At 36.4% G+C, this 19,641-nt stretch overlaps 1 protein-coding gene across 2 annotated transcripts in view; it reads right to left on the bottom strand.

The window, feature by feature from the left end:
* Positions 1-353: 353 nt before the first annotated feature.
* LOC306853967 (sodium/potassium-transporting ATPase subunit beta-3-like) overlaps positions 354-19,641 on the bottom strand; it is a 29,660-nt gene continuing 10,372 nt past the window's right edge. The window contains exons 2-7 of one of the 2 annotated variants that reach the window (XM_079391695.1): positions 16,325-16,453; positions 13,362-13,460; positions 8,870-9,057; positions 8,466-8,516; positions 2,940-3,026; positions 354-1,295 (exon numbers count right to left, since the gene is read on the bottom strand). In XM_079391695.1, coding sequence (XP_079247821.1) covers positions 1,128-1,295; positions 2,940-3,026; positions 8,466-8,516; positions 8,870-9,057; positions 13,362-13,460; positions 16,325-16,453 — 722 coding nt within the window. In that variant the 3' untranslated portion in view covers positions 354-1,127. The remainder of the gene's footprint in view (positions 1,296-2,939; positions 3,027-8,465; positions 8,517-8,869; positions 9,058-13,361; positions 13,461-16,324; positions 16,454-19,641) is intronic. The other variant, XM_079391696.1, reaches the window with a different exon arrangement.

Below are 19,641 nucleotides of genomic sequence, written 5' to 3'. Positions count from 1 at the left end.
GAAGTAATGATGCTGAGAATTCAGCTGCGCATCACAGAAATCAATTACATCTCATAATATACAGACACAGAAAACAGCTCAATTAAAGCGTAATATTACTTACCAAATATTCATGTTCGTACTGTATTTTTGCCCAAATAAATACAGACTTCTCACTGTCGCCAGGCTTTTGTGAATACATAGGACTCATCTTTCCAGTTACTCTTTAGTACATATATTCACAACTCAATATATATTTCAAATAAGTGTTATTTCAAGACGAGTTGAGAAATGAAGTGCCACTATTGAAGTTGAATAACTTTCACGTTCTTCAGTAGATCTGAGACGAAAAACACTGCACACACTCCAACCGAATCTGTTTAAAATCACTTTTATTTCAAGATTTTTAAACTCATACAGATCGTAAGGCATCTGCACAAAGAACAGTTTCTGCAGAGGTTTAAAAAAATCCTTTCCCTCAGATGGTGGACGGGTTTCAAACCAGGTTTGATATATAGATGTTTTTTGGTGTTTTCCCTTCCCCCCTCCTTATTTATTCATTTCTCAATAATCTTAAATTACATCTATTATATAATTTCATACTCTTGATTTCTTACAGCAGTCAGACGACGTGAGAGCAATGACAGAGATAAAGAGTGTTTAAAATCCATTAAATATGTACACAGAGGCTTCACATCACACACACATGGCAGGCTAAACAGTACTATGAGGGGAGCAGACCACATCCACATGATGTGTTGATGCATCTATTTACAGGTCCCTAAACTTACTACACGATGACTCTAGCTTCTCTCGTATGAGGCGGCGTCTTGTTTTTACCTTTGAATTTGATTTCCATTGGTTTGTTTTTATGATAATTGGGCGAATCAATGAATTAAGTCCTGAAACCTTCATTAACCTCCACACACATGCACTTTTCCATCCCTGGCCCGTTCGTAACGCAGGGCCAGTGAAGGTCTGTGTGCATCCAACTACACTTGAATCCAGGACGAACATTCATAAAGGCCCTGATCGAACTCCTGGGACGCCTCAGAGGGGACGAGGTGTGTGTGATATGGACGTGATGAACGTGAGAAGGGTTTGCGTGAGAGGAAGTGACATCGTGCATCTCCGGTGAACGATCTAGGCTACTTGGACACATGGACGCGGAAGGTAACGCGGCCCAAGAACTTGTCGCGTTCGTCGCTGTTGAGCAGGTCCGAACCCTCCACCTTGCACTCGATGGTGAGCTCGGAGTTATAGTCGTCCTCCATCAGCAGCAGCTTCACGGCTACCAATGGCTGGACGTAGTTTACCTAATGGAGAGAAGAAACCAGAAAACAAAGCCAAAAGGAGAGAAATATGACAAGAAGCTCTGCAATAATTGAGTATGGACACAGCAATATAAAAATTGTCTTACACAGATGTGATACTGATGATAAGCAAGTAAAAAATAAATAAAAAGTTTGATATTTAAATCAAGCCCTGATTTTATCTTCTCCTATTAAAAAGGCACAATCAGACAAATACAAATCAATTAGAAAAAAGATTTTAATTACTTATTCTGTATTCAATACTCTCCATGCAAAGAATTTAAATATATTTTACACTTGAGAGATTTTGATTATATATTAGAGATTACATATAATGGATTTTATATTTTCAATACATCAAAAGTACATACTAATTTAAAATATAAAAATACCATGTTTTGGTATATTTTGTTCCAAAATCATATACATTTTCAAAAATTAAATATTTACATTTTAAAAGAATACTAATATGCAAGTATTCATGCTTAATACTTAATAACAAGCCTGGTTTTACTTTCTAGCATTAATGGCACAATTAGACCAGCACAAATAATTTATAAAAATAGTTTGAATTATTTTATATTCCATATTTTCTATGCATAGAATATACATATTTCACTTTAAAAAATATTTTAAAATAAGCATTTTATACATACATATATATACACACACACACACACACACACACACATATATATATATACACATATACATATACACACACATATATATACATACATATATATATATATATATATATATACACACACATATACACACACACATATATATATACACACCCACACACACATATATATACACACACATATATATATATATACATATACACATATATATACACACACACACACATATATACACACATATATACACACACACACATACATATATACATATATATATATATATATATATATATATATATATATATATATATATATATATATATATATATATATATATATATATATATATATACACACACACATATATACACACACACACACACATATACATATATATATATATATATATATATATATACACATATACACATATATATACACACACACACACACACACATATGCTTCTACACATTAAAAATACACATGCAACTTAAAATATAAATATTAAAATAAAATGTATTACGCATTTAAAAAAAATATACATATATATTCAATACATAAAATATACATAGTTTATATTAATAATAATATAAATATTTGTGCTTAAAACTTAGCCCTGTTTTTATCTTCTATCATTAAAAGCGTGAATGAGACCAATACAATCATTAAAAAAAATAAAATAAATATTTATTATTATTATTCATATTTTCCATTCATAGAATAAATAAATATATAACACTTTAAAAATATTTTATTAATATATAAACAATTTTAATATTTATTATATATTTTATTTATTTATTTGTACAAATATACGACGTAGAATAGAAACCACATTTTCACATACAATATGTATATTTTATATACATAAAATACACATATTTTCAAGTGAATAAACACCAATATTATATATTACACAATTTTATATATTATTCTGACAATATTTACTAGTATGTTGTGCATCCATACAATGAACACTTTTTGCTTTATTGTACTTACATGCAATGTCTTGCCATAATAGGGGAAGTAACTCTTGTCGAGTTTGCCCTCGGTGGGGAAATACTGCATCTGCAGGGGAGTTTCTCTCTGTGTCAGGAGAGAAACACGACAAAGGATGAGATCACACTGATGCACTTTACGGACAACACGCGTCATGTGACACGTGTGCAGTTGCCAGTAGCAACAGACTGCGCTCACATCACTCACACTGATGACACAAAGAAAAATAAGCACCCTCTTCAAATTCACAGACAGCAGATCTCTGAATAAAGCAGGTTAAACACAAATCCACACTGAATAGGGGAAAACGGGTTCTTACAAATGAAATTTATTTTGCATCTTGTATTGTATACGAGCGCATGAATCCATAACTCTCTGCTCGCAGTCCATCACAGTCATACCGTTTATCCGGCAGTAGCAGGAAGCAACAAGCTGTTTCCACAGTTCAGGAACAGTTACAAGATTCTAACCTTCCTGTGCATTCAGTAAGTGGTTCATCTTTCGTTAAGTGAACCGAATGAGATGATTCGCCGTAAGCTTCTGAAATGGTTGAGTATCTAATAATAGCTCATAGTGATGCATGCTTGCAGACAGTGCTATCCAATGAAAAATATGATAAAAACACTAAAAGAAGCTATTTTAAACAGACATTTTAAAGCATCAGTAGTCTGAGACCATGATTCAGGATTTAATAATCAAATTCAAAGAATGTAATTATTAAGAATCAGCACAGAAGCTCAGAAAATGTGCTGTTTCATTAGTGGCTTTCACACAAACAGCTTTTGCTGTAAATTCAACAGTGTTCTCCATTCGGTAATCATGCACGAAATAGATGTGGATCAGCTTCTGAAATTGTTGGTCCTGCTGGAAACGTTGGGTAGATTATGTACAAATTGCAGTCCGTTACGGATTCCAGATTACATGACGAAAATTGTAGTTAGTAGCGTAATCCACTGCATTACACATATTAGGTAATATAATCAGACTACTTTTAGATTACTTTGATTACTTTTGACCCAACTCATCACATTGATTTAAACAGGATAATCTTGTTCCATTTTTTTAATAAAAATACAAAGAGAAAGAAAATATATTCTATTCGGTGTTATTAACAAGTGCATTGAACATCAACGTCAGAGTTTCTTAAACTAGGGCGCTTGAAGGAACTGCATGGGGTTCATGAGTTTAAAGGCTTACTCCACCCCAAAATGAAAATTGTCATTAATCACTTTTCCCCCCCATTTCGTTCCAAACCAGTAAAAGCTTTGTTCGTCTTCGGAACACAAATTAAGATATTTTGGATGAAAAGTGGGAGGTTTGTGACTGTCCCATTGACTGCAAAGTAATTAATACTGTCGAGGCCCAGAGAAGTATGAAAGACGTCACCAAAATAATCCATCTGCCATCAGTGGTTCAATCTTGGATTAACTTTTCTACGCGTGTTTACACTTTGATTTCAACGAAAACAGTGTATCCGTGTGGCACGGCTGATACAGAACAGCGTACACAGTTTGCGTTCAGTGGATATTTTTAAGTCGTTATTTTTGTTTTCTTTGGGTACAAAAAGTATTCTCGTCGCTTCCTAACGTTACGGTTGAACCACTGATGGCAGATGGATTATTACGATGGTCTTTCATCATTTCTGGGCCTTGACAGGGGTATTTACTTGGCAGTCAATGGGACAGTCACAATCCTCCTGGTTTTCATCCAAAATCTCTCAAATTGTGTTCCAAAAACGAACAAAGCTTTTACGGGTTTGGAACGACATGGAGGTAAGTGATTAATGACAAAATTTTCATTTTGGGGTCGAGTAACCCTTTAATGAAAAGCTAATAATAAAAATCATTCAAATGTGAAATGAAAATAAAACCCTAATACAAGATGAAATATTTTGTGCGTTTACCTCAAAGTTATGTGACCATTAACCAACGTTGGAGAACCGTGAACATGCAAATGTGTCTCAGGAGGTTCTTCAAATAAATATATTAGGTGAAAGAAGTTTGGCTGACAAAAAAAAGTTTGGGAATCCAATGTGTTTAAAAGACAAAAGCACAAAAGGAAACTTAAAAGATGAAAAATAATAATTAGGGATTAAGAATAATTTATTGCTATTGTGCAAATCATTTGCAATCATGTAAATCAATAAAAAAAAAAGTATGAGCATTTTAAAATGTAATAATCTAATTACAAGTACTTAATTTTTGGAATCTGTTTACATAATCCAGATTACACGTAATCAGTTAATACTACTAATTCATTTGACTTGTGTACAATTTCATGTGTTTTATGAATATTTTACGCAAAAATGGTTTAACGAACAATTGTCAAAGAAATTACAATGATTTATGTTAGAATGGTCTGTTTACGACTTGAATGAAGCCTATTGTACATTCGCTATATTTTTAACGATAGCTGGCGAAACAATGTTTAGCAAACATGTTTTTAATGACGTATGCTGTAGAAATGTTATCAAAATGCATAAAATGCATGTGAATAACAGATACTATCAGCAGTAATATCACCGGAACAGTTAATACGCAAATGTAATAGTTGCATGTGTGAAAGTCCCATTGAAACATTGCAAGGTCTCTATTAGTGGAAGTTTTAGTAAGAAATGGCAAGATTGAAAGCAGGAACCATCGGCATAATTTAAGAGCAAAAGCATTAAAGTTCAGAGGACACAGAGATCCTAAGGGGCAGAGGGCACTTCCTTGTGTCCGCTGTATACCTTCAAGGGTCAGATGGGTGAGAGGTCTCAGAAGTCATGAGGTACAAAAATGACAAAATGATAAGGGCGGTAAAGAAGTTCTCATGGGACAAGAGAAAAACAGGGCAGGTCTGATAGGAACGTCTCACATCTGCAGCATAGAACTACTCAAAGTTTGAAATGGGTCCAACATTGCATAACTGGTCCCTGATATCAGTTAGATGCTTGTGGACATGTTCGTAAGAGGTTACTAAGGTCAAAAGACAATGTTTCGCAAGAAAAAATTGCTGTGTCAATAAAATCAATTGGGAAACCTGAAAAACCATGAATTTGACTTGACCATAGTATACTTATGTGTGGACGATTCCCAGTAGCAATGGGCCCTGTTTACACCTGATATGGTGATCCAAACTCAAGTGCTAAATAAGCATTTGTAGAGTAAACATCACTGTGGCCTCGACAACCCTGACGGTATGATTACATGGTACTGAACTGCTACGGTAAATTTTGATGAACTAAATCACACGAATTAAGTAGGCTGTTCTTGAGCAGATTAGGCTGTAAAGTGGACCAGACCTTATGCTGATAGTCCAAAGCATTATTATATTAAAGGTTAAAAATAACCGATTTGTAAACAAACAAATCACACAATGAAGTTTTTACAATATTGAAGTTATAAAACTAACTTTAACGTTAAATTAGAAAATTATATTTCTACTCCAATTTCTACTAATTTAAATGGTTGTCAAAAACTTGACGGATTTCATTGACATAAATATTGAAGCACAGTAAAAAAAAAATTAAATTATAATGAATGTTGTACGGTGCATACATTTAGGGAAATGCTCCTCTAGTGTTAATTGTTCTAGCTGACTAATCAGTTTCCGGTCACAGAATGTGTTTGATGGAGCGGCATTTAATACACCGAGGCGTAGTTCACTGACAAGCCACGCAATATCGCATTCATTATCGCAGGCGATTCATCTGCAATTATGACAAAATCGCATGCGATTAATCGCACAGCCCTAATCAGTTCACGTGCATTTTCCGCTGCACATTCTCTTGAACTGAGGTGCTACAGGGATCTGTCTCTCCACATTAAACAGCACCGAAATAGCGTCTTTTTTTGTCTGAATATTATAATAAAATGGACAGAATTTGAAATATGAGACTTTGTTTTTATATCAAAAGTAGCAAAGCACAAAGCTTATTGCGATTTATTGGATGGGAGGTACGCTACGATGTTCCGTTCATTAACTGAAAATAGAGCAGACTAATTGATTCTTAGGATTTAAGAAGCGATATTGTTTTGTAAAAATGAGAATCAATTAAAATTGAGAAACTGATATTTCTAGTAGGAACAATGCAGTGATGCAAACCAGACAACAGCATCATCATTTAAGAGCGGCATTCAAGAAATTAGTTTGGGGAGTAAATATATGTAAACTGTGTGTTTACATGGCTTTTTAAAAATGACGGGTGCCATGTTTTGTATGGTATGCGTTTGGCCAACCAGCGAACACTTATGTTGCTGGTAGTTCCTATTGTGCTGGGTTAAACCCTACTGTGATGTAAGAGCTAAATTTAAGAGGCTTTCACACCGGGTAGTTATAGGAACTAGCTTTGACGTGCGTTCACGATATTACCTTGTCACATGCATGTGGTGCTGCTGATGCTGGAGCTGGCATTTTGACGTGGAAAATGTTTGCAATCAAAGGAATGCACACGCAGGTGCCGTGGTACTGTCATGAATGTGCACCAAAAGGCTGATATGGAAGAGAAGAAATGGTTGAATAAAGTCCTTATTTTTGTTTTCTTTGTGCACATAAAGCTTCATAAAATTACAGTTGAACCACTGATGTCACATGGACTATTTTATCGACGTCCTTGTTACGTTTTTGGGTCTTGAATGTGGTAGTGACTTTGCTATCTATGCAGGGTCAGAAAGCTCTCGGATTTCATCAAAAACATCTTAATATGTGTTCTGAAGATAAACAAAAGTATTTTGGGTTTGGAACAACATGAGGGTGAGTAATTAATGACAGAATTTTCATTTTTTGGAGAACTATCCCTTTAAGAGTACAGAGGGCCATCTTCCAGCTTCCATCTTTGAGCTCTAGCCCTAATAAAAAGCACCTGAACCTGCTAATCAGGATCTTCAAGATAACTAGAAATGTCCACGCAGGTGTGTTGGCGCTAAACCCTGGACTGGACAGGACTGGACACCCCTGGTCAGCATTAAAAGAAAACATTTGACAAGACTGGAAATTTCTTCACTATTCATGATAATGAACATGCAGTGATGCACATTCGTAGTTTAGAGCGTTCCACAATTTGCATGTGAATGCCAGAGGTAAATGGAAATCTTTTGACTGAATCAACGGAAACTCATTAATATCAGGAGTAAACAGGGCCTTAGGGGTTCCCATGGTGTGTAAGGACCCACAGCTACATTTACTTTACCTAGACACTATGCATTATGTTCTTGATGACTGGGGATCTGAAGGTATACATCATTTCTAGAATGAGGGCGGTTAAAAGCACCAGAGACAAAGCAGTACAGGAGAGAAGCAGCAAAGAGATGGAAAAGGCCGGGGATAAGCACCCCAGGGATACAATGGGGGGCTGGGGCCCGAAATCTTACCCACCATTAATACTGCTGGCCCTATAGGCAGCGTGGAGAGAGACCAGATACAAACAGATGTGTGAAAACGCAAGATGGAAACACTCACGCACATTAATTAAGACTGGCTCCATCATGTCACACTCATCCTGATATCGAACACTCTGAAGCTAGTAACAGTGTGATTTGGGATTACCTTGGCTATGCAGCTGATATGCGGGTCTCCTCGTGGCCTAAGCCCAATCACCTGCAAAGGAGTATATACAATGAACAAACATCCTTCTAAATCTAAAAACAGGTCCGATCACATGCTTAAATTTCTAGAATGCGACTGGAATACAATGCATGCAGGATTGGAAGTTTTGCTTCCTTGCATGAGCACCGTGGCTCAATTTGTCTGGAGAACATATGCTAACACAGGGGTTCTCAACTCTGGCCCTTGAGGTCCACTTTCATGCAGAGTTTAGCTCCAAGGTCATCAGGATTGCTAGAAAGTTACAGGCAGTTGAGGTTGCTCAAGGTTGGAGCTAAACTCTGCAGGAAAGTGGATCTCGAGGGCCAGAGTTGAGAACCTGGGAGAGCATAAAAACAGTGACTCACTCGATTCATCTTGACTAGGATGCATGGCTGACCCTCGGAATAACCAAAATTGCTATCAGCCAGTCCAGAGCACTGTCGTAGCACACTTCTCTTGAACTGGCAAACCTTCTTCTCCTCAACATTGTCTTGCTCAAAGTATATATCATCGGGACAGACCTCGTTCGCCTCCTGCAGAGAGTCATTGTACACTGAAGAAACAGATGAGAGAGAGTAGATCGTGAGATAAAGGTGCCAAGCTGGAAATCTTTAGCAGTAATTTGTGACAATTGTGTGGTTGGGAGATGTCTTTCTTGTCTACAAGTGTGACCATTTTGGAAGTCTTTGAAAGCTCCAAATATGAAGACCACAAAATATGACTTGAGAAGCACAACATTCCTGTGTTGGAACATTTCATTTTGTTGTCGAGGCAGGACACATCAAAAGTATGTACTGGTGTTTAAATAACTAATAGTTTTAGTTTAAATTCTGCATTCTGTTTGAAGTTAGATTTGGGACATTGTATCTTGAGGAAGGAGGACAACATAGAACTGTCAACAAACGTAGCAGATTGCAGAGGACGCCATGTTGGCTTTGTCATGTGACCTTTCACTGCCATTCACAACTCCTCTCCCTTGACCTCATGGGATAGATAAGTGTCCATCAGATTTACACTTCACAATCTTCAGTAGCAGGTCATCTGGGTTCACTTCGTCTACTGTTTCATGAATACTACGAATACAGACATACTACTCGTTTTACATACTGTTTTTCATCTACTATATAATAGGATATCTATATTTAGGCATCGGACATGTAATAGAGGAATTTGGACTTGTGTTTATCACTAGCTGCATACTTGGGTGCTGAGATGTTGTGGGATTTCCGCAAAAGTATGCAAGTGGAAATTGACTTTAAGAGGTGTTCTTGTCTTCCAAGAAGGAAGTAGGCAAACATCAGATACACCACTAAACCACAATTTGCTATGGCTTATCAGTAGTTGGTGGAATTAGGAAAGAGCAAGTGTTTTATCGGACAGGAATGTGTATAAGCATGATATGATGTCATCTATATTTCTGCTCAATTTGCCCAGAAAAGAAAGAAAGAAAGACTTTAAATATGTTGGTTTTAGCAGATACACGTGATCTCAAAACTAATAGACATGGACTAAAAACCACAAGACTCTAATTTTGATTGCATGGGGTGCTTAAATGAGTCACTTGTGACTGCTGTTGCTGATCTGTAGCTGATCCATTCAAGAAAGACTTAACTTTTTGAGCTTTCAGGTGGGGTGGTGATAGCATGCAGCTGATCATAATTTGTGCAGTTAACAGGCAAACTCAAGTACGTTTAACCATCAACAGTGGGAGACAACATCCAACCAGAGGCTTTTTTGTACTGAGAGATTAAAATAAAAATGTTTTTGACTATGCCGCTACCTAATGTAAAATTGATAATATAGGTGATTTTAAGTTAAGTCTTGATTTCTTTCACAATTACTGACTGCAGCACCTCGTCCTCCTCCTAAATTCTTAAGTGTAGCTTTTGCTAGCCCCAAATATGACCTTGATGAACAACAGTGCTACAAAAACAAGTTGGTAAAAATGTGTCTTTATTGTATCTAAAATCTGGCCATATTAAGAATATCCTTCAAATAGGATTTGTTGCAAACATTTTTATCCACCCACACATAGATAATATTTGCTGGTTCTTAGCGGAGTTGAATTCTTGTGCACTTGAGAGCTCTCAAAACCACATAAATGTGGCTTAAACTGGATCTCAAAGCTCAGTCTTATGGATGTGGGTCTTGTCTTATGGTCTCATTTGTACTAAAAGGTGTCTATTTTTTACCAAAGGTGACACTACCTCAACCTAACAAGACTTCAGGCTTTGACGAGCTTATACAGTGCCTTGCGAAAGTATTCATACCCCTTAATTTTCTTTTCCACATTTTACGTTGCTGCCTTAATGTTAAACTGCTTTAAATTACTGTTTTACACATCAATCTACACTCCATACACTATAATGGTAAAGCAAAAAAAAAAAAAAGAATTCATATTGCTTGTAGTGTTACTAGACTTTGAGTGAAGGTAACCTGTGGTAAATTCAATTGAATGGGTATGATTTGGAAAGGCACACGTGTCTTAATAAAAGGTCCAACAGCTGATAATGCATATCAGAGCAAAAACCAAGCCCTGGGGTCAAAAGAACTGTCTGTAGAGCTCAGAAACAGGTTTGTGTCTAGCCACACATCTGGGGAAGAGTTCAGAAAAAAATTCTGCTTCACTGAAGGGTCACAGAAGCATATAGTCTCTGTTGCACTTAATGGAAGAAGTTTGAAACAACCAGGATTCTTCTTAGAGCTGGCCTCCTGACCAAACTGAGTAATTGATGGAGAAGGGCTTTGGTTAGAGTGGTGACGAAGAACCTGATGGTCACTCTAGTTGAGCTCCATGATCGTATATGCAGAAGGACAAACACCACTGCAACACTCCATCGATCTGGGCTTTATGGCAGTGTGGCCAAACTCAATCCTCTCCTCAGTGTGGACACATAAAAACACATTTAGAACTTGCAAAAAAGCACCTAAAGGACCCTCAGACTCTGAGAAACAAGATTATCTGGTCTGATGAACCTCAATTCTAAGCATCATGTTTGAAGGAAACCAGCTCTGCTCATCACCTGCAGAGTACCATCCCAAAAGTAAAGTGTGCTGGTAGCAGCCTCGTGCTGTGGGGCTGTTTTTCAGCGGCAGGGACTGAGGGACTCATTTGAGTATAAGAAAAGCTCAATGCACCAAAATATTGAGATAGCCTTAATGAAAACCCAGTCCAGAGCAATCAGAACCTCAGACGGGCAGAATGTTTACCTTCCAACAGGACAATGGACCTAAACACACAGCAAGAGTGACTTATACACAACGCTGTGAATGTCCTTTAGTGGCCCAGCCACAGCCTGAGCTTGAACCCAATCAATTTCTGGAGAAACCTGAAAATGTGCGTCTGCCCCCATCCAACCTGACAGAGCCTGAGAGGTGAAGAGGTGAGGAGACAAATGGCAGATAATTGTCAAATGTTGATGAGCAAAGCTTGTTGCATCAAACAAAACAAAAAAAGACTTGAGGCTGTAAAGGGGCTTCAGCTAAATATATAGTTAAGGATATGCATACTTATGCAATGTACTTATTTCAGTTTTTTTATTTGTTTACATTTGTCAAAGTTCTGACAATTTTGTTTTTGCTTTGTCAATATGGTGTATGGAGTGTAGACTGATGTAGAAAAATAAACTAATTTAAAGCTGTTAACATAAGGCAGCAACATAAAACGTGAAAAAAACAGAGGTATGAATACATTCACAAGGCGCTGTAGGTTTTCTATTTTAAATCATTAAAATGGACCACCTGGTTCTTGGATCATTAGCTCATGGTCTGGATCTGGTTCTCGAAAGGTCTAGTCTTACTCTGGGTCTCGGTCAAGAGTTCGCTCCAACACTAATCAAACACAACTGAACAAGCTACTCAATGTCTTCAAGATAACTAGAAAGTTACAGGCAGGTGAGTTTGATTAAAGTCAAAGCTAAACTTTGCAGGAAACTGGACCTCGAGGACAAGAATTGAGAAGCCCTGGGGTGTATTTCAGGAAGCATGGTTAACTTACTGTCAGCTAAACCCTGAACTTTCAGTTGATTAACACAAAACCTGCTAACTCGAGGTATGTGGGTTCCAAAAACACGTCCGGGAGTAAGTTCATTCAACTCAGAGTATGCTCCTGGTTAAGACAAGACATTCTAAACAGAACGACGAATCACTATGGAAACGGACGCTAAGAAGCAGCGCACCATGCTGTTTCTTTCTTCTTCTTTTGTTCAATGGTCATCATATATATATACATATACATATACATACTGTATATATACACACACACACACACACACACACACGTATAGAGTACGTATAGAGTAAGCTATATTACATAACTATATTGTAATAATATATAATGTTGTGCGCTATGTCACGCCCACTGAAGGCTCGTCAGTAGATCACGCATGCGCTGATAGCTCTGAAGTGAACTAACCCTAGAACATAACCTGCAGGTTATCTTCAGAGCAAGCTACTATGGTTACTTGCATACCCTGAAAGTTACGTCCGATTTTGGAACCGAAATCTGAGGTTATCCACTCACTTATCCACAAACATACCTGGGTATGTCACATAAACTGCTTTCTGGAATACACCCCTGGTCTAGGTTATAGGGGGCTGGTATTAGGAGATCTAGGTTTGATTGGGTTATGGGGAGGCCTGACATTGGTCTCAGTCTTGGAAGGCCTAGCACTGTTCTGGGTTTTAGGTAGTCTTGCTTGGTCTGAGTCTTGGAGGTTCTTGACTCAAACTCTGGTTATGGATGGGGGGTTAAAGTATCCTCTGATTTATCGGATTAGGTTCAGGTGGTGCTGTGTTCATGATCATTTTATACTGTGACAAGGCAAAGATATAGAGAGGTAAAGTGATGAGACTCACGCTGCAGGAACGACTCCAGGTGCTGCACATACTTGTTGTATTGCTGGGGAATCGATCGGTTAAATTTAATTTCCAAGGACCTCGGCCTGATCATCAGCCCTGTGGACAAAATATGCCATGCAGATGAACATAATACAAATTAATAGCGATTATAGCACATTCATGTTATCAAGACTCCCATTTGTGTGCACATTGTGTCATTATTAGAATGTTTTCTTGTTTCTCATTTACAATACTTCAAAATTATCCATGCAAGATTCCTTCAAAACTGAATCCCTATTCTTTTCACCTTCATTAATTTTCCAGTCTTTCATTCTGGCCATACAAGGATTTGCAAAACTCAATTTACTTGCTGCTAATTTCTATCTTTTTTAAAGAGGTAAGCATAGCTACAAAAAAATGTATATCTAAAAAGGGAATTTTGAAATCTTTTGGTATCAAAAAAATAATAATAATTATAATAAATTCAACTCTCTTACATTTCCAGCTTTTCCATGTGGGAATTTCAGACATTTATCAGGTCACACTTTATTTTAAGGTCTCACTATTATCTAACTTTTAACTACAGCTTCAATAAACTCCTAATTTGCAGCTTAGTAATAGCAAGGTAGTTGTTAAGTTTAGGTATGGGGTAGGATTAAGGGATCTAAAACATGGTCATGCAGAATAAGGCATTAATATGTGCTTTATAAGTACTAATAAACAGCCAATACGCAAGCAAGTTAATAGTGAGAATTGGTCCTTAAAATAAAGTGCTACAATTTATCATTTATATGTGTATAATTAAATGTTTTCAAAATGATGCACCTAACACTTGCACAACCCGAATTCCAGAAATGTTGAGATGTTTTTTAAATTTGAATAAAATGAAAACAAAGCCTTTCAAATCACATGAGCCAATATTGTATTCACAATAGAACATAGATAACATAACAAATGTTTAAATTGAGATATTTAGCAATTTTATTATAATATTAGTTTATTACAATTTTATAAGCTACAGGTCTCAAAATAGTTGTCATGGAGGCAACAAAGGGCTGAAAAAGCAAGAAATTTGGAAAAGATTCAGCTGGGAGAACATCTAGCATAACATCCAAAGATTCAGAGAAACTGGAGAAATATCGGTGCGTAAGGGACGAGGCTAAAGACATGTTGGATGCCTGTGGTCAATTTAAAAAACGTCCCAACTTTTCCAGAATTCGGGTTGTACTAATGCTCACTGTGTGCGTTTTATTATTGTATCAGAACACTTTTTGGTTATAATTATTGATGCGTGCTCATTAACGCCTCAAAATCATGCTTGGAACAGTCACTGATAATTAAGACACACTAAACCGTCTGAAATGATGTCCAAATGCATCTGTTCTGAGAACATTCTGTAACTAAAAGATGTAAAGGAGGAGGGGGGCTGAGGGAGGAAAGAAAAAAGATCAGTGGGAGGAATAAATTGACACTTGGGGAAGGATGAATGATAGAGAGAGAGAGAGACCTGTGAGCTGCGCCTCACTTCGCCGGGTTTAACGGCGCTCATAATCGAGCAAGAGGATGGAACTGGAGCGCTCTCATCGCAATCACTGTATACAAGTGTGTGGGGGCTGCAGTGTGCGCCGCTGTGTGTGTGTCAGAGTGAGAGTGTGGGGGAGGCTAATGCATGATGTGCAACACTGCCGAGACTGCTGTTGTGTTCTGATTGCAATGGAGCTACCGGTAAAAATAGTGCATTAGACCTCTACTGCACATTCTGTCTGTCCTGTTACTCTCAATGTTATTCACACACACACACAAAAAAGTGTTCTTAAATGATTTTGGGGATTTATAAATCCTTTTAAGAACCATTACCTGCTGTAAGTGAGCAGATCAATAAATCCTCAAGGCAGGTATTGATCTGATTCTTGCTGTGCATCATGTGGTCATATTTTACATAATTAAAATATTATTTCAAACACTTTCATTTGAAATAGTTTAAAATCATGCTTGAGTTGAAGCATTTCGAGTATGATCGCATCATACAGCCTTCTTGTATAAATAGGCTACGCTATAAATAACATACACAGACATTTATAATTACACATACACGCAGAGATATGTATATAACAGTAAATCTTAGTACAGTAAACCACCTCAAATATTCCCATAATGTTTCAGAGTCTGCCTTCACTAAAAAGCATCCATGTACATATAGAAAAAGACACCATAAAGGCAAAGAAAGCAAAAGTAGTGTTGAATGCATCAGTCAGTGAGGAATGTTTTAACAAGCAGTGGTTTCACAGAGATATGCATTGCAAAATTAGCAAATATGGCGTGATTGAGTGTTTCACATGCGAGATTGCTGTGACAATAGACAGGTTTGCTTTAACAGAATAAAGCGCAAGTGTATGTACAAGTAGATAAACCTTGTGCATTGTCACCTACTGTTTTATCTAGAACAGATTTAAAGGCCCTCTACATTCCCCAATAAACCTACAAGTACAAATGACCTGTTATGAAAGTTACAGCAGGTCATACTCGGGGGGGATTCTGTTTATCTCTCGCAATTAATATGGCAATTCTGTGATTGTGGGAGAAAACAAATGAGAGCTATACTGTATAAATGTATTGTAACTGTAGTCAGAATTCTGAGATTTAGTCTCGCAGTTGCGAGAAAGAAAAGTCAAAATTGAGAGATTTGGCAGAAACAAGCTTCCATAGCATACTATCATACTGCTTCTGCTTCTCCAGGATACAATACACATGCAGTATGTGGGTTCTCTCTATACATGAAACACCTAGATGACTCGACTCAATTCAGTGGAGTGCAAATAAACACAAAATTGGTTAAAAATGCAAAAACAATTAAAAGATAACTATGAAACTGGCTTAAAATTAGATTTCCTATTTCATTTGATTTGTTTAGTGCTTGTCATAGAACATTGTTCCAAAGGGTTTTAACAAAGAATACTGTGTTAATGCTGTGGGCTTTTCACCTGGATTGGCCACTCGGTCCCTGTATTTGGGAGTGTGCTCATCCAGTGTCTGTAGCATCACCCACATGGTGAGACTGAACATTCCCGCCAGGAAGCCATAGAAGACCAGATAAAAGAGGAAAATAAGAGCTGCAGAGAGAAGACAGACACATTAAACATGGCAGAGGTCACATGTACCTTCTGCTTCCATGACATTAAATATAACAAGCAATGATTAGTATACAGAGTCCACATTAAAGAGCGCGTCATCTGGAAAGCATCATAAACATCATAAAAGGGTGGATTAACAAACATTCGGAATCATGAACCGTGCAAAACCTCAGCAGGGAAGAGTCAGCGTGTGGATTCAGAGGTTTGTCGTAGCATGGCTCGGGGGTCTGAAACTAGTAGTGCAACAGTGAGGATTAAACTAGTTCTGGCGGTTTGCTCTTCCACACAAGGACGTGTCACAACAGAAGGGAGGATGGGAACGAGGTGGAAAGTAACCGCTGAATGCTCTGGAGAAAAGCCAAACATATCTGCTTGTTCTCAACAGGTGGAAAAATAAAACACAATAAAGGACGGTTAGCAATCTGGGAGACAGAACGGCAGCAAGAAATGGTCGGCTCGTATTTCACCTTATCATATTAAGAAAATGATGCATGTTTTGGATGATTATTCTGATGGAGCCTGCCATTGTGACATTTTTTCATAAACAATAGATGTTGGTTCAACCAGGGTGAGACTGTTTGCTAAATATGGATGCATTATAAATTATGAACAATTTTTCTATTTGCATTTTAAAAAGCTCACCAAAACAATTCAATATTTCATTGCATTTGAATACACGTGAATTGTTACACACCTACTATCTACTGCAATGTGAAAAAGTCGGTAGAATTATTTTAACGAGACATAATAAAAATCATGATGTGCAGAAACATGCAAAAGCAGTAAAATATAAAAGCAGTACTACACAAAGACTATTTTATTTTGTACTGAAAACGGATTTTTAATCACTTTTGATTCTGCGGTGATATTTAATTTTCGTGAAATTCGCCTAGATATTGAAGCAGATTTGGCTGAATGAATGCTTGAATTATTGAAAAAGTTATATTTTGGCCAGCACTCCATTTGTGACAAATTAAGCACAACAATTGAATAACTCATCCCTCCCACGGACACGGACACGTCCAGAGAAAAACATAGTAATGACTACAGACTGCAGAACTGAGACGTCAAGGCCCAGTCAAACACGAAATCACGTTTACCCATGTTAACTCTAAAGAAAAAGAATGACTAAGAATAACTCTACAGTTCATTATCTGTGGAAAGAAAAAGCCAAAGTATTATCCACGGTGTATGATGCTATTCTGTATATAAAAGCCAAGACAGAATCTCATGACTTGCATTTTCTTGATTCTTATAGAAAAGCAGCGTAACCTGCTAAATACATTTACATGTTAAACCTTATTAGCTGCTGAAAGAATGATCAAATGAGTCAAAATCTGTAATAAAGAGCATGAAAGAGACAGATGATCTGTAGAACTTTATGAATGAAGGATGTTTGAATCATATGGACTTTTCACTACATTCTGTGGCTTCAGATTCCATCAGAATTACAAAGAAAGAGTTCAGAATGGAAAAGACACAGATAAGTCCCTTAAAGAAACAGATGTTAAAAAAAATATTAAAAATACATTCTACAGACCAGGGTTATTTTAGTATAATTGATATACCATTAGTTAGTTTTTATACGCTCCATGTTTTTTTTTTTTTTAATTTAGTTGAACATATTACGTAAGTATTGTTTGGGCGAATTTTTTCAATTGTATTCTTTTTTTTCCCCTTTAAATGTGTCTATATAGTTTTTCTTCATTTTTTTTTATTTAGCCGAACTAAATAAAAATAAGAAATGTTTCCTTGACAGCTAGCTGAAATAAAAATGGATGTTTTTCGTACGTTTTATTAATCGTTTATTAATTTGTCCATTTTTTTTTCAAATAATGAAAGTGTTATTTTATGGTTTTAGCTGACTGCAATAACGCTGCTACCGATACCGATACAGATACCGATACCGATATCTATGGTATTTCAGTACACCACTGTACTGTTTAAATACCATATTTACATACTGTGGTATTTGGTACTTCAAAGTACTGGAAGGAATTCTATGCTGTTACTGTAAAAAATTCCCAAAATTCCGTAGTGGGCCAAACAGCTCAGAAACACTTTTCTTTGTTTGTTGATGTTATATAGACTTCATTTGTAAGTCGCTTTGGATAAAAGCATCTGCTAAATGACTAAATAATAATAAATAATAAATAATGTAGCAGCTCGTGGACAGAACAACACACCGGGTCAGAGGTAAGAGAAAATAAATACTATCTGAATAATAATTAAAGCAATATAAATAAACACTGAAAAGGGGAAGTAAAGGACAGTGTGTATAAGAGCGTGAGAGAGAGAGGCTCAGTTTAATTATAGATGCATTTCTTCTTTGCCGATGTCTCTGAGGTAGACTTTTACTATAAATAGCATCTGGGGGAGGACAGTTTAGTGATGGCACAGCACTGGCCTAAGGAGTCACACACACTTTCTGCTTCTGCTGCCTGTCATAATATTCCCCCAATGAATCGGTCTTAAAGTGTGTACTGCACGCCAGACATGCAAATGAACAGCTATCATTAGATCTCTCCAAAGAATTTACATGAAAATTAAAACTTCTATATAAGGGTTGAAGACATGACACTCATTTATGCATCTGGATCTATTCATTTATACAATTCCACAAAAATGCATTACATACAAACAACAACTTAATTACACCTCTGTGATGAACATGTTTTAAATTTCTAATTCATCATTTATTAGATTTGTTTTTTTTTAATAGTAGCTGGTGGCATAAAGTAAGGTGAAATCACATTGAAGGAAAAAGACTCACTAAAAGAACACATTATTATTATTATTATTATTATTATTAATAAATATGCTTCACTGCTTCATATTTGAACTTTTCTAACCAATCTAACAACTATGCAGAAGCATCTATAAAAAAAAGAAAAGAAAAAAGTAAAGGTCTCTTAATTTATGAATTAATAATTAATTATATTAACAAAAATATTGTTACAATATTGTTATATGTATTTACAAAAAAAATTTCATGAAATGTAATTGATTTTTATTTATTTTCCAAGAAAGCAAAAATACAAAAAGCACTTTAAAGGGGTGCTATTATGCTTTTTGACTTTTTGAATGTTAGTCAGTGTGTAGGGTGTGTGTTTGGGCATAAAACGATCTACAAAGTTACTAATCTCAAAGTCCACTCCAAAGAGAGG

The sequence above is a fragment of the Barbus barbus genome (genome assembly GCF_936440315.1).
Source record: "Barbus barbus genome assembly, chromosome: 34".
In the NCBI taxonomy this organism is placed as follows: domain Eukaryota; kingdom Metazoa; phylum Chordata; class Actinopteri; order Cypriniformes; family Cyprinidae; genus Barbus; species Barbus barbus.
Note: the sequence above shows the minus strand (reverse complement) of the source record. Positions and strands in the feature narration are given on the sequence as shown.